We start from the raw sequence: 15,902 nt of genomic DNA, 5'->3' as shown, positions 1-15,902 counted from the left end.
TGTGTGTGTGTGTGTGTGTGTGTGTGTGTGTGTGTGGATGTCTACCGGAGGTTGACAGTGTGTCCCAGCTGCAGCTCTATTTGACAGTGGATCTCAGTTTGAGTGACAGATCAGACACACTCATTCACTCTAATTATACTGATCAATGTCTCTGATTACACACCACACCTAATGAGGCTGCAGGTAATGGTGTGTAATTAACCAAACACAGACACACACACACACACACACACACACACACACACACACACACATAAACATAAACATTGAACTCCCTGGGGTCGCACACCATGGGCTTGACACGCCCTCTTGTGGGTGGTTGAGGAATTAGTTTTTGAAGAAACATTCTCCATACATAGGTACATTTGATTCTGCCTGTATTTCTGCATTTCTGCTCCTTGAAAAAGGATCTGAGCCCTTTTATGAGTAACAGCAGTTATCTTACTGTATTTCGAGTCTTAGAGTAACAGCGGTTATTATTTTACTGTATTTATAGTGTTAGAGTAACACCAGTTGTTATTTTACTGTATTTTTAGTGTTAGAGTAACATCTATTATTATTTTCCTGTATTTATAATCTTAGAGTAACAGTGGTTATTATCTTACTGTATTTAGAGTCTTAGAGTAACAGCAGCTATTATCTTACTGTATTTAGAATCTTAAGAGATGGTAGATAATCAAGTACAAATATATATCTTTGTAATGTATTATCATCTCTTCAGGTCTTTTCTCCTCTATTTTTGTTGTAAGCCAAACCAACTCTTTGATTTTAGAGTGGGCAAAGTAAACAGAACATGCACAGAAAGCAACCCAACCTAGTGTCCCGCATACGAGATCCCAGCTAGAATCAGTGTCCCCAAAATACTTTCTCATTTTCTGGCCGACAGAAATTGGTTACTGGTAGACAAACCCAGCTCACCCAGAAAAAACAAAGGTTTGGTTTGTGTTGCTGACTAACCCTAATGCTGAACTAACTAACGGTCGTTCTCAGGCAAGGGACCAGAGACTCTATATGCGGGCCAAAAGCTCAATGATAATGACTGGCACTCTGTCAGAGTGGTCCGACGCGGTAAAAACTTCAAACTGACAGTCGATGAAGACATGTCTGAAGGTACTATTACTGGTTCTGATTCGAAGAGAATATATTTGCTCTTTTTTTACTAATAAAGAGGTGAAATCCTTTGAAATTCCTATCCTACCTTTCTCCCTCCTCCTTACCCCTTCGACCCTCCCTTCGACCCTCCCTATGTTTCTCTCTCTCTCTCTCTCTCTCTCTCTCTCTCTCTCTCTCTCTCTCTCTCTCTCTCTCTCTCTCTTTCTCTCTCTTTCTCTCTCTGATTCTCTCATTCTCCCTCTCTCATTCTCTCTCCCTCTCTCATTCTCCCTCTCATTCTATCGCTCTCGCTCTCTCTTCTTTCTCTCTCTCCCATTCACTCTCTCTTTCTCTCTCTCTCTCTCTCTCTCTCTCTCTGTCCCCTTCTCTCTCTCCAGGCCAGATGGCAGGCGACCACACCCGTCTGGAGTTCCATAATGTGGAGACAGGCATTCTGACAGAGAAGCGTTTCATCTCGTCCTCCCCCTCCTCTTTCATTGGACACCTGCAGGTAGGACCAGCACGTGTTCAATCATAAATCATCATTTGGCATCTGCCAGGCACTGACCTGCACGGGAAGGAGGGGATCATAGCCAGACCAGATTACAGCCTCGGATTGGCTATTATTCCCTAACCGTAGAGGCTAATCAAAGTGGTGCAATACTACTGTTCTTCAGTTGATAAAAGCAGTTATCATAATATTAGTTTCTTCACTAAGTTATCGTGATACCAAACGCCATTATCATACTCAAAAACCAACTCGGGCCTCTGACCTTTAACCTCTAACCCCTAGGGCCTGAAGTTCAACGGTATGTTCTACATTGACATGTGTAAGAATGGAGACATTGACTTCTGTGAGCTCAACGCCCGCTTTGGCATGCGCTCCATCATTGCTGACCCGGTGACCTTCAAGTCCAAGGGCAGCTATTTGGGGCTGGCCACCCTGCAGGCCTACACCACCATGCACCTGTTCTTCCAGTTCAAGACCACATCGCCTGACGGATTCATACTGTTCAACAGTGGAGACGGGAACGACTTCATTGCTGTGGAGCTGGTCAAAGGGTGAGTCACTTAGGATACCCTTATTGAACTATATTTAGTCATGTAATTAAAGGCCTAGTGCCGTCATAGTACCTTTTGTTTTGTATCATATTGTACAATAGCTGATGAAACTGTTTGTGAACAAAATGTGATCAGTGTTATTTCATGATAATTGCTGGATAAAAATACAATCTACACAGGACCTTCAATTAGCAGGGGTGTACTCATTCTGACGAATATGCTGAAAAACGTTTCTTAAACGGGAGCAAACGAAACGGGGAGGCACCTACCTGAATTTGTCCGTTTTGCTCCGTTTACTTCCATTTGGTTCTTAAGTGGTAAACTTTTTCTGGAATGAATAAACCCCAGGTTATGCATAGACAGAGTTTTGACATGCCTGGTGACATCACCAGGCTGTATAAATAGACCAATAACAAAGAGAGTTCCAAACCTTTCTGCCATTTGAGATATCCCTCCAATTAAGTGCCTCCAATTAGCTCCCTCACTCAGACCACTCCCAGACAAATTAGAATTGTTTTGTTTTTGTGCTACAAAACTATATTTGTTGCTTTTTGACAATTTGTATAGATAACTATTACAGTAAGGTACTTAATTGTTACCAAAAAATGATTTGATGTTGAGATAAAAAATGCTGCATTGGGCTTGCAAGAGAGTCAGATAATGGACTTCACCTGGCCTTGTTGGTTCAGTGTCTTTAATTGGTGTGATGAAACTCAAATAGTCCAAGTAAAACATGAATAGTTAAGAAAATTCACTGCCAACTTGTGAGAAATGCCAAAAGACTAGGCAAGATATTCTGAGGCAAAGGTCATCCTTCAGAATAACTTGATAATGGGTCAATTATATAGACTTCTGCTGGTCGTTTTAGCCACATTTTAAGAAGTATATTGATTGGCGGTAAGAGGAGAAGGAGAGCTCTCACTTCCATAGTGTTCCTCCTATCATCTTCAATGACTGTGCCACACCCACACTCCCCCACTTCAATGTAGTGGGCACTACATCTGAGTAATATCCCCCACACTCACCCACTTCAACTGAGTCCACTTCTCCTCTCTAGTCTAGTAGGTACACTAATGGACACACACGTTTGAAATGTGTCTCAAAGTAAAGCGGAGGATAAGTGTGCACTTAGGGGGAAGTGCACTTAATAGTACTATAGTGTGCATCCTTGTTTCCTTGTCTCCTATTTTAGATGTAGTGTATTTATTCAGAGTAACTTGCAGGTTACAACAAGTACAGTCATGAAGAGAGATAGATACCTGTGTACTGTTAAATGCTCCCCCAGCTGTAATAAATCCTTGGTCCCTATCCTAGGTTTGTCCAATGTGTACTGTTAAATGCTCCCCCAGCTGTAATAAATCCTTGGTCCCCATCTTAGGTTTGTCCACTATGTGTTTGATCTGGGGAACGGGCCCAGTCTACTGAAGGGGAACAGTGAGAGAGCTCTGAATGACAACCAGTGGCACAACGTAGTCATCACTAGGGACGCCACCAACACACACACACTGAAGGTGGATGCCAAGTCTGTCACACAGAACATCAACGGAGCCAAGAACCTAGACCTCAAAGGTAGGAGGTCAAGCAGCGAACATAGAAATCGAGTTCTGTCTTACTTTTTCATTTGATTTTATTTTTTTAAACTTTAGTTTATTTAGTAAATATTTTATTAACTCTATTTCTTGAACTGCATTGTTGGTTAAGGGCTTGTAAGTAAGCATTTCACTGTAAGGTCTACAGTGGTCTAATTTGATTTGATTACAGTAATTGCAGTCATTCTAATTATATGGTATTATAGACCAGAAAGTCACTGAAGCTTCTATATCCTTCCATCACAGAGACATAAACACTGGCAAAACAGTTGCTACATTGCAATCAATGTTCCTACTAGCAAACTACCATTTTATTCTAAATGAGATGCTAGTCTGGATATTGGAATGACTCCGTTTGACAGACAATATTTGCTTATTTGACTAAAGGCATTATAATCATGACTAGATTATCCTGCCATCTAATTAATGTTGTTGACACACTCTCTGACTACATCCTTCATTTGATCATCCACGCCTCCCTCCCTCCCCCCCTTCCTCTCTCCCTCCAGGTGATCTGTTTGTGGCAGGTCTGGGGCCCAACATGTATCAGAACCTTCCTAAGCTGGTGGTCTCTAGGGAGGGTTTCCAGGGCTGTCTGGCGTCTGTCGATCTCAACGGCCGTCTGCCTGACCTCATCAATGATGCCCTGTTCCGCTCCGGACAAATCGAACGCGGCTGTGAAGGTACGACCCCTGACCTATGACCTCTTTGACTTAGGAGCACATATACTATGCATCCGGTTCCAAATTGAACCCAAGCAGCCTATATGACTAGATCTGTGTCTTCTACTCATGGCTATGGTTTGTTCCTTGCCCACTCACACCTTCAGCCTAGTTAATTTATGGCTACTCAGGGTCACAACCTGAAATAATCTAAATGGTATACTGGGATCAAAGACTACTGCATCATGTACTAGTCTAGTCAGTAAACTGCCTTCCTCCACTAGGTGTTGCCAAACCATTACACTTCATTCCACCACTAGGTGTTGCCAAACCATTACACTTCATTCCACCACTAGGTGGTGCCAAACCATTACACTTCATTCCACCACTAGGTGGTGCGAAACATTACACTTCATTCCACCACTAGGTGGTGCAAAATATTACTCTGCATTCCACCACTAGGTGGTGCAAAATATTACTCTGCATTCCACCACTAGGTGGTGCCAAACCATCAGTATATGACCATATGACCAGCGTTCTCTCACATGACATTCCTACAACACACACCCCTGTCTATCCATCTGATCCCTTTTACTGTAATCTAACACATGAACACTAATTAACCACTAAACATAACCTGAAGTACTTCCCTTTACCATCACTATAACTACCTGTGCATATGTAGGATCTTAATTTGACCTGTATTGCCACAGCAAAATAATCCTGCAGCAACTGGATTTGAATGTTTAGTCCGTGATGTTGCTTGATTGGTGGTTAGGCTATTAGCTGGTCAAAATTAGGCTACATGAAAAATGGAATACTGTTAGTTAATATAACCGTGTATAACCTTGTGTCCTGCATGCGGCGCATGAACATTCTCAGCAACAAAAGAGTGATCAAATTAAGATCCTACAGCTGTAACTACAATACCTGAACGCTCTGAACACTAACCTTGTGCTGTCTCACTAACACTAACTTTTTCCACTTCTTCCTGTTCTGTTTGTTATGTTTCGGCGCTAACAAAGTTGATTTCACCAAAGCCGACCTGCAAGGTAGAAGGTTTCACTCTGACCGCTTCCCTGAGGCGCAGCTGAACTGACAGAATGCTGTGTGCAATGCATCTTGGGTGTAGCCATGCCGACCATGTCCCACTGCTGGAGAGGAAGGCTCACTCTCTGAAAGTGTCAATAGAAATGTTGGAGAAACAGAAGGAACAGAAAGAAGAGATAAAAGAGAGCCTTAAGAGGAAGCATGAATGAGAAAAGCTGTAGAGGGAGCGAAATAGATTGAGAGAGAAATTGTTATAAGATTGAGTGATAGTGAGAGGCTGAGAGTCCGAGAGGCTGAGAGGCCGAAAGGTAGAAACAGAGAGATTGTCAGGGAAAGAGATAAATCAAGGAGATTTATGTGAAAAACGATCAATTCAACCCATCCACAGAGAAGCCCATCCATAAAACATGAGATCCATTTCCAGGCCCAGGGCTACATGTAGTACTGTTACTACGTTGTCTTACCAGCGGTGGTTGATGTCTACCTGTCTCTGTATAGCAAATTCATTTATTTCATTAGGAAAAGTTGAGATGTTCAGAAAAGTATAGCAAATCCTGCAACTGCGCTTCAACAGCTTCAGAGTGCTGCTAGTCAACCATCTCTCAGCCTCTCTCGCTCTCTCTCTCTCTCTCTCTCTCTCAGCCTATCTTTATCTCTTTCTCTCAACCCTGTCACACTCCTTCCTTCCTTTCTCTGGTGAGAAGAGAAAGTGCTGTTTCAGAGAGTGAGTCCTCTCCAATACAGACAAGGTCGTGGTGACTGAATACCACCGCTCTTCATTACACAGTAAAGGCACTTTCAGCCAGCAACTATAGTTCTCCTTTTTCTGTTGCACCTCCCAAGTTATTCTCTTGTCTCACATATCATCTTGCACAAGACTATTGCACTTAAACAACTGTTTATTTGCAGTTGTTTATATTTCTTGTTTTTCTTGAAATCTTTTCTCTTTGGAGGTTTTTGATAAGGTTTTGTATGTTATTCGTTTAATCCAGACGGATTGACTATGTACATGTACTTGTCTACATTCCCTCTTAGAAAAGTATTCAGAAGTGTGAGATATGTGTGGTGGTGGTTGGTGGAGAATGGAATACACACATCCAGTTTGACTTTGAATGCCCTGTGCAAGTGACACATCATACTTCCGTGTTTATGTCCTTGGCCTTTTGAATGGGCTTGACAATTATACAGTATCATCGAATTCATGAAAACACGGTCCAAGAAGGTAAATATGAAACTATATTAGTGCTTGAATTTGCCAGATGCTTTTCATTACGTTTTTGCGCTAAAGAACATTGCTTTAGGTTTTTGACCATTGAATACCATTCAAAAACCCAACAAAATTCCAAAACAACAAGGTCCCTTGCCATGTCACTTGCATATTGTATACCGCATCAAACTGTCTCAACGGAGTGCATACTCAGGAATATGCACTACTGTACTGCACACTCTAAAGGCTTCATTTGTTCTTGTTTACTGTTCTTGTTCTGAACTATATGTGTTGCAATTCTATAGTGTTGTAAATATATTGTGTTGTAAATAGGTAGTGTTGTAAATATATAGTATTGTAAATCTATAGAGTTGTAAATCTATATTGTTGTAAATCTACAGTGTTGTAAATATATAGTGTTGTAAATCTATAGAGTTGTAAATCTACAGTGTTGTAAATATATTGTGTTGTAAATCTATAGTGGTGGAAATATATAGTGTTGTAAATCTATAGAGTTGTAAATCTATAGTGTTGTAAATCTATAGTGGTGTAAATCTATAGTGTTGTTAATATGTAATAGTATAAATCTGTAGTGGTGTAATTCTATAATTGTAAATATTTAGTGTTGTAAATATATAGTGTTGTAAATATGTAGTTGTGTAAATCTGTAGTGGTGTAATTCCATAATTGTAAATATGTAGTGTTGTAAATATATAGTGTTGTAAATATGTAGTGTTGTAAATCTATAGTGTTGTAAATCTATAGTGGTGTAAATCTGTAGTGGTGTAAATCTATAGTGTTGTAAATCTATAGTGGTGTAAATCTACAGTGGTGTAAATCTGTAGTGGTGTAAATCTATAGTGTTGTAAATCTATAGTGGTGTAAATCTGTAGTGGTGTAAATCTATAGTGGTGTAAATCTATAGTGTTGTAAATATATAGTGTTGTAAATATATAGTGTTGTAAATCTATAATTGTAAATATATAGTGTTGTAAATATATAGTATTGTAAATCTATAATTGTAAGTATGTAGTCTTGTAAATATATAGTGTTGTAAATATGTAGTGGTGTAAATCTGAAATGGTGTAAATCTATAATTGTAAATATGTAGTGTTGTAAATATATAGTGTTGTAAATATGTAGTGTTGTAAATATATAGTGGTGTAAATCTACAGTGGTGTAAATCTGTAGTGGTGTAAATCTATAGTGTTGTAAATATATAGTGGTGTAAATCTGTAGTGGTGTAAATCTATAGTTTTGTGAATCTATAGTGGTGTAAATCTGTAGTGGTGTAAATCTATAGTGTTGTAAATCTATAGTGGTGTAAATCTGTAGTGGTGTAAATCTATAGTGGTGTAAATCTATAGTGTTGTAAATATATAGTGTTGTAAATATATAGTGTTGTAAATCTATAATTGTAAATATATAGTGTTGTAAATATATAGTATTGTAAATCTATAATTGTAAGTATGTAGTCTTGTAAATATATAGTGTTGTAAATATGTAGTGGTGTAGATCTGAAATGGTGTAAATCTATAATTGTAAATATGTAGTGTTGTAAATATATAGTGTTGTAAATCTATAGTGGTGTAAATCTGTAGTGGTGTGAATCTATAGTGTTGTAAATCTGTAGTATTGTAAATCTATACAGGTGTAAATCTATAGTGTTGTAAGTCTATAGTGGTGTAAATATATAGTGTTGTAAATATATAGTGTTGTAAATCTATAGTGTTGTAAATTCTTAGTATTGTAAATCTATAGTGGTGTAAATCTATGGTATTGTAATTCTATAGTATTGTAAATCTGTAGCATTGTACATCTATACTGTTGTAAATCTATAGTGTTGTAAATCTATAGTGGTGTAAATCTGTAGTGGTGTAAATCTATAGTGTTGTAAATCTATAGTGGTGTAAATCTGTAGTGGTGTAAATCTATAGTGGTGTAAATCTATAGTGTTGTAAATATATAGTGTTGTAAATATATAGTGTTGTAAATATATAGTATTGTAAATCTATAATTGTAAGTATGTAGTCTTGTAAATATATAGTGTTGTAAATATGTAGTGGTGTAGATCTGAAATGGTGTAAATCTATAATTGTAAATATGTAGTGTTGTAAATATATAGTGTTGTAAATCTATAGTGGTGTAAATCTGTAGTGGTGTGAATCTATAGTGTTGTAAATCTGTAGTATTGTAAATCTATACTGGTGTAAATCTATAGTGTTGTAAGTCTATAGTGGTGTAAATATATAGTGTTGTAAATATATAGTGTTGTAAATCTATAGTGTTGTAAATTCTTAGTATTGTAAATCTATAGTGGTGTAAATCTATGGTATTGTAATTCTATAGTATTGTAAATCTGTAGCATTGTACATCTATACTGTTGTAAATCTATAGTGTTGTAAATCTGTAGTATTGTAAATCTACAGTGTCGTAAATCTATAGTGTCTTAAATCTATAGTTGTAAATCTATAATTTTACATTTACAGTGTCGTAAATCTATAGCGTTGTAAATCGATTGTGTTGTAAATCTATATCATTGTAAATCTATAGTATTATAAATGTACAGTGTTGTAAATCTATATTGTTGTTTAGCCTATAGTATTGTAAATCTACTGTATTGTATATCAATGGTATTGTAAATCTATAGTATTGTAAATGTATAGCATTGGAAATCTATAGTATTGTAAATATATAGTATTGTAAATCTATAGTGTCGTAAATCTATCATTGTAAATTTGTAGTATTGTCAATCTATAGTATTGTACATCTATAGTGTTGTAAATCTGTAGTATCGTAAATCTATAGTGTCAATTATCTATAGTGTTGTAATGTATACTGTTGTAAATCTATAGTGTCGCAAATCTATAGTGTCGTAAAATTCAAAAGTTGTAAACCTATAGTATTGTAAATCTATAGTGTCGTAAATCTAAATTGTTGTAAATCTATAGTGTTGTAAATCTATAGTTGTAAGTATATCATTGTACATTTTTAGTATTGTCAATCTATAGTATTGTACATCTATAGTGTTGCAAGTATATCATTGTAAATCTATAGTAATCTATAGGTGTAAATCTATAGTGTTGTAAATCTATAGTGTCATGAATATATCATTTTGTAAACCTACAGTTGTGAATCTATGATTGTAAATATATGGTGTCGTAAATCTATAGTTTTGTAAATCTATGCCATTGTAAATCTATAGCATTTTTATTATATACTATTGTAAATCTATAGTATTGTAAATCTATAGTGTAAGAAATCTTTAGTTATAAATCCTTAGTATTATAAATCTATAGTATGGTAAGTCTATTGTGTTGTAAATCTATAATATTTTTAATATAAAGTCTTGTAAATCTATGGCGTTGTAAATCTATATTGTCGTACGTCTATAGTGTCAAAAATCTATATTATTGTAAATCTATAGTGTCGTAAATCTGTAATTCTAAATCTATGGTGATGTAAGTCTATAGTTTCATAAATCTATGGTGTTGTAAATCTATAGTATTGTAAATCTGTACTTGTAAATCTATGGTATTGTAAATCTAAAGTGTTGTAAATCTATTGTGTTGTAAATTTATAGTGTTGTAATTATTTAGTGTCATACATAAATAGTATTGTTAATCTATATTATTGTAAATCTATGGTATTGTAAATCTGTAGTATTGTAAATCTGTAGTGTTGTAAATCTATAGTGTTGTAAATATATAGTGTTGTAAATATATAGTATTGTAAATCTATTGTATTGTAAATCTATAGTGGTGTAAATCTATAGTGTTGTAAATCTATAGTATTGTACGTCTATAGTATTGTAATTATATAGTCGTACATCTATAGTGTCGTAAATGTATAGTGTTTCAATTCTATAGTCGTACATCTATAGTGTCGTAATTCTATAAATGTAAATATATACTATTGTAAATATATGGTATTGCAAATCTGTAGTATTGTAAGTCTATAGTTTTGTAAATATATAGTATTGTAAATCTATAGTATTGTATTTCTATAGTGTCGTAAATCTATAGTATTGTAAATCTATAGTGTTGTAAATCTATTGTGTTGTAAATCTATAGTATTGTAAATATATAGTGTTGTAAATCTATAGTATTGTAAATCTATAGTATTGTAAATCTATAGTGTTGTAAGTATATAGTATTGCAAATCTGTAGTATTGTGAGTCTATAGTTTTGTAAATATATAGTATTGTATTTCTAGAGTGTCGTAAATCTATAGTGTTGTAAATCTATTGTGTTTTAAGTCTATAGTCGTACATCTATAGTCACTTTATTCTACTTCTAATATTCTGTTTTTTATAGTTTTTTGGGGGGACGGTGGGCAAATTTTCTTTCTTTCTGTGACTCTTGTACAGTACCTGTCTTTGTAAGCCACATGTAAAAAACATCCTGTATTTGTCCTTTTTGTTTGTGGCTGTTCATAATGGGTGATATGAAGTGTTAAAACAAACAGAGGGAATGCTGTTTTTCTGTCTCCAAACATTGAGACTTCCTGTTGGATTGATATGGCACGCATGCCCCCAATTCCCCTCCCACACAATGTGCACTACTGCATGGTACCTCCAATGATGGGGCTCAGTACCGACCCCCCCTGTGGTTACTCCACCCCTTTACACCCTGTCTGTTCCAACAGGACCCAGCACCACCTGCCAGGAGGACTCCTGTACCAACATGGGCGTGTGTATTCAACAGTGGGAGAACTTTACCTGCGACTGCACAATGACCTCTTACACAGGGACACAGTGCAACGACCGTGAGTACCGTTTAACTTTAACTATGTATATGTAGACCGATGCGAAGACGCCGAGAAAAACACAGTTCACAGGGATCAACTCTCATACACACACACACAAACAGAGACACACACACCTGCAACTTCCCCGTGACCAGCTACACTGATGGACGCAGTGCAACTACTGTGAGTCCTCAGGGGCACATTGATTATCTGCATGATGCAAGCTGTTATTCTGACTCTGTTTCCAATGCATACAGTATGTTCTACTATCTCCGTAACATGCCTTAGAGATACACAGTACAAAACGGGTTGAAACGGTTCTCAGTGTCACACTTTGTTGTTGTGTGGTTACAGAGTCTTGGAGCTTTAGTAACTCAGGAGTTGAGTTGAGTGTGTGACTGATGATATGTGAAGCTTCTACTTCTGCCCTAGCAGGCATTGCATAAACTTCCCTAAATAGCTTTCTCGAATGTGTGTGTGTGTGTGTGTGTGGCTCTTATCCCCGTGACGATGGGGACTCTCCTCTTCAATTTGCAGTGTCTTTAATTAGACAGTGTAATGGAGGGGCCACTCTGCTCTGCCCAGGGCACAACTAATTTAATATTTATTTCACCTTTATAGGCTAGTTGAGAACAAGTTCTCATTTGCAACTGCGACCTGGCCAAGATAAAGCAAAGCAGTTCGACACTTACAACAACACAGAGTTACACATGGAGTAAACAAACATACAGTCAATAATACTGTAGAAATAGTCTATATACAGTGTGTGCAAATGAGGTAGGATAAGGGAGGTAAGGCAATAAATAGGCCAGGGTGGCGAAGTAATTACAATAATGCAATTAAACACTGGAATGGTAGATGTGCAGAAGATGAATGTGCAAGTAGAGATACTGGGGTGCAAAGGAGCAAGATAAATAAATAAATACAGTATGGGGATGAGGTAGTTGGATGGGCTATTTACAGATGCAGTGATCTGTGAGCTGCTCTGACAGCTGGTGCCTCTTCAGCGTCTGATCCCGTTAGCGGGATCAAAATCCAGCGAAAAATCATATCGCCAATTAGCATTAAAAAAAAAATCATAATTTAAAAAAAATATATATATATTTTTTTGTTTTTTTTATAGATACACCTCTCCTGAATCGACCCACGTCGTCCGATTTCAAAAAGGTTTTACAGGAAAAGCAAATCATTAGATTATATTAGATGAGTCCATCGTAAAAAGCAGCTTCATAGCCATTTTCCGACCAACCACTTGCATCACATATAATCAAAAAACAGCTAAATGCAGCACTAACCTTTTACAAACTTCATCAGATGGCACCCCTAGGACATCATGTTATACAATGCATGCATTCTTTTGTTCAATAAAGGTCATATTTATATATAAAAACAGCATTTTACATCTCTGTCTGATGTTGACTACATAATTTCCCCTCAAAAGCGTCCCGGTAAACAATGCTACATTTCCCTAAATTACTATCCTATAACGATTTTTTAAATGTATATTGTCAATCTAACATTTATAGATGAATATCTCTTGAGAACACCTGTCATACCAGATTTTAAATTAACTTTACTGGGTAATCACACTTTGCAATAAAAGGAGATGCGATACTCAGAAAATGAGCTAATATACAGAGCTCGGCGCCATCTTGGACGCAATAGCATGTACCATCTCATCTTGTATAATATTGTCAATAATCGCCTACCTTTAGTTGTCTTCATCAGAAAGCATCCCAGGTCCACAACAGATGTATTTTCGGTCAAAAAGTCCATACTTCACGTTCCATTAACCTGATGTTGGTAGCGCGTCCTATGGCTCTCTCGAAGCGCAGCTCTGAAGTTCAGAATAAATGCAATGCTCGCGCATGTAGGTTCGTTCAAACATGTCAAACGTTGTATAAAATAAATCTTCAGGGCCTCTAACACCAAGAGAGCCAATAAGATTCGAGGGGGATGATGTCATGGCCTTTAAAACCGTATCCAAAGGTGGGGGCAGACATGGCCGCCGGCGTCATAATGGTGATGGCCCATCCCCTGTGACCAATTTCAAACTCGTGTCATTCACTGAGTTTTGACTCTATAAGGCTCAAACCACTGTGAAAGGACTGGCGACATCTAGTGGAAGCAATAGGAAGTGCTCACTGAACCATGGTTAACGGTGTGATTAATAAGGAAAGATGAGAAGTCAAGTCCACAATTCAGAATTCCACTTCCTGTTTCAATCGGTCTCGGGGTTTTGACTGCCATTTGAGTTCTGTTATACTCACAGACACCATTCAAACAGTTTTAGAAACTTTAGAGTGTTTTCCATCCATATATAATAAGTATATGCATGCCCTATCTTCTGAGTTTGATTAGTAGGCCGTTGAAAATGGGAACGATTTTTTTTCAAAATGCGCTGTGGCATTTGCGCCGTGGCCTATCCTACGGTATCCTCAAGAGGTGAGGGAGATATGAGTCTCCAGCTTCAGGGATTTTTGCAGTTCGTTACAGTCATTGGCAGCAGAGAACTGGAAGGAAAGGCGGCCAAAGTAAGAATTGGCTTTTTTGAATAGGGCATGCTCATTTAAGTTGGTGAGGAAGGCACTTTTAAGGAATAACCAGGAATCCTCTACTAACGGGATGAGGTCAATATCCTTCCAGGATACCCGGGCTAGGTCAATTAGCAAGGCCTGCTCGCTGAAGTGTTTTAGGGAACGTTTGACAGTGATGACGGGTGGTCGTTTGACCGCAGACCCATTACGGATGCAGGCAATGAGGCAATGATTGCTGAGATCTTGGTTAAAAACAGCAGAGGTGTATTTGGTGGGCAAGTTGGTTAGGATGATATCTATGAGGGTGCCTGTGTTTACGGGTTTGGGGTTGTACCTGGTGGGTTCATTGATAATTTGTGTGAGATTGAGGGCATCATGCTTAGATTGTAGGATGGCTGGGGTGTTAAGCAGTTTAGGTCACCTAGCAGCACGAGCTCTGAAGATAGATGGGGGGCAATCAATTCACATATGGTGTCCAGGGCACAGCTGGGGGCAGTGGGTGGTCTATAGCAAGTGGCAATGGTGAGAGACTTGTTTCTGGAAAGGTGGATTTTTAAAAGTAGAAGCTCGAATTGTTTGGGTACAGACCTGGATAGTAAGACAGAACCCTGCAGGCTATCTCTGCAGTAGATTGCAACACCGCCCCTTTGGCAGTTCTATCTTGTCGGAAAATGTTATAGTTAGGGATAGACATTTCAGGGTTTTTGGTGGTCTTCCTAAGCCAGGATTCAGACACGGCTAGGACATCTGGGTAGGCAGAGTGTGCTAAAGCAGTGAATAAAACAAACTTAGAGAGGAGGCTTCTAATGTTAACATGCATGAAATCAAGGCTTTTACGGTTACAGAAGTAAACAAATGAGAGCACCTGGTGAGTAGGAGTGGAGCTAGGCACTGCAGGGCCTGGATTTACTTCTACATCACCAGATGAACAGAGGAGGAGTAGGATAAGGGTACGGCTAAAGGCTATCAGAATTGGCCGTCTAGTACGTTCGGAACAGAGAGTAAAAGGAGCAGGATTCCTTGTGCGATAGAATAGATTCAAGGCATAATGTACAGACAAAGGTATGGTAGGATGTGTGTACATTGGAGGTAAACCTAGGCATTGAGTAATGCGATATTGAGAGATATTGTCTCTAGAGACGTTTTAACCAGGTGATGTCACCACATTTGTGGGTGGTGGAACTAAATGGTTGGTTAAGGCATATTGAGCAGGGCTAGAGGCTCTACAGTGAAATAAGACAATAATCACTAACCAGGACAGTAATGGACAAGGCATATTGATATTAGGGAGAGGCATGCGTAGCCGAGTGATCATAGGGGTCCAGTGAGTGGTTGGGCTGGCTGGAGATACGGCGATTCAGACAGCTAGCAGGCCGGGGCTAGCAAAGTAGCAGAAGGGCCTTAGAGGGACGTCACGACGGAGGAAAGTCTCTTTTAGCCTCCGCGTGTGGTGACGTCGATAGACCAGTCGTGATGGATTAGGAGTGTTCCGAGTAGCTGAGGGGTCCAAGTCCAATTAGCAAAATAGGTATAGTGGCCCAAGAAATTGGACGATGGATCTATTCAGCTAACAGCCCAATATGCTCTAGACAGCTAGCGGGCCGTGGCTGGCAGCTAACGGGCCACGGCTAGCAGGCTAACAGATGGGCATTCAGGGGACGTCGCAACGTAGGGGCCAGTTGAGTACCCCCTCGAGCAGATTACGTCGGTAGTCCAGACATGAAGGATCGGCGGGGTTCCCTGCCCCGTACCGGCAGTAGAAGGGGTCCGGGTATTGTAGCCCAGGAGTGGTTGATGGGCCTCTTCAGCTAGCCGGGAGAATGGGCCTAGCATGGGCTACCTCCAGGCTAATTGGTGCTTGCTTCGGGACAGACGTTAGCAAGGAGTAGTCACTCAGATTGCAGCTAGATAGCTGCGATGATCCAGATGAAAAGGTTCAGAGTTTGCGGTAGGA

The 15,902-nt window shown here is 38.6% G+C and overlaps 1 protein-coding gene across 1 annotated transcript in view; it reads left to right on the top strand.

Annotated features, from left to right (window-relative positions):
• LOC106608239 (neurexin-3b) overlaps nucleotides 1-15,902 on the top strand; it is a 651,982-nt gene that overhangs the window by 247,903 nt on the left and 388,177 nt on the right. The window contains exons 12-17 of the mRNA XM_082977050.1: nucleotides 991-1,110; nucleotides 1,491-1,603; nucleotides 1,886-2,154; nucleotides 3,533-3,723; nucleotides 4,253-4,426; nucleotides 11,310-11,429. Coding sequence (XP_082833176.1) covers nucleotides 991-1,110; nucleotides 1,491-1,603; nucleotides 1,886-2,154; nucleotides 3,533-3,723; nucleotides 4,253-4,426; nucleotides 11,310-11,429 — 987 coding nt within the window. The remainder of the gene's footprint in view (nucleotides 1-990; nucleotides 1,111-1,490; nucleotides 1,604-1,885; nucleotides 2,155-3,532; nucleotides 3,724-4,252; nucleotides 4,427-11,309; nucleotides 11,430-15,902) is intronic.

The sequence above is a fragment of the Salmo salar genome, chromosome 06 (genome assembly GCF_965601325.2).
Source record: "Salmo salar chromosome 06, fSalSal1, whole genome shotgun sequence".
NCBI lineage: Eukaryota > Metazoa > Chordata > Actinopteri > Salmoniformes > Salmonidae > Salmo > Salmo salar.
The sequence above is the reverse complement of the archived record's forward strand: the minus strand, read 5'-3'. Positions and strand labels throughout refer to the sequence as shown.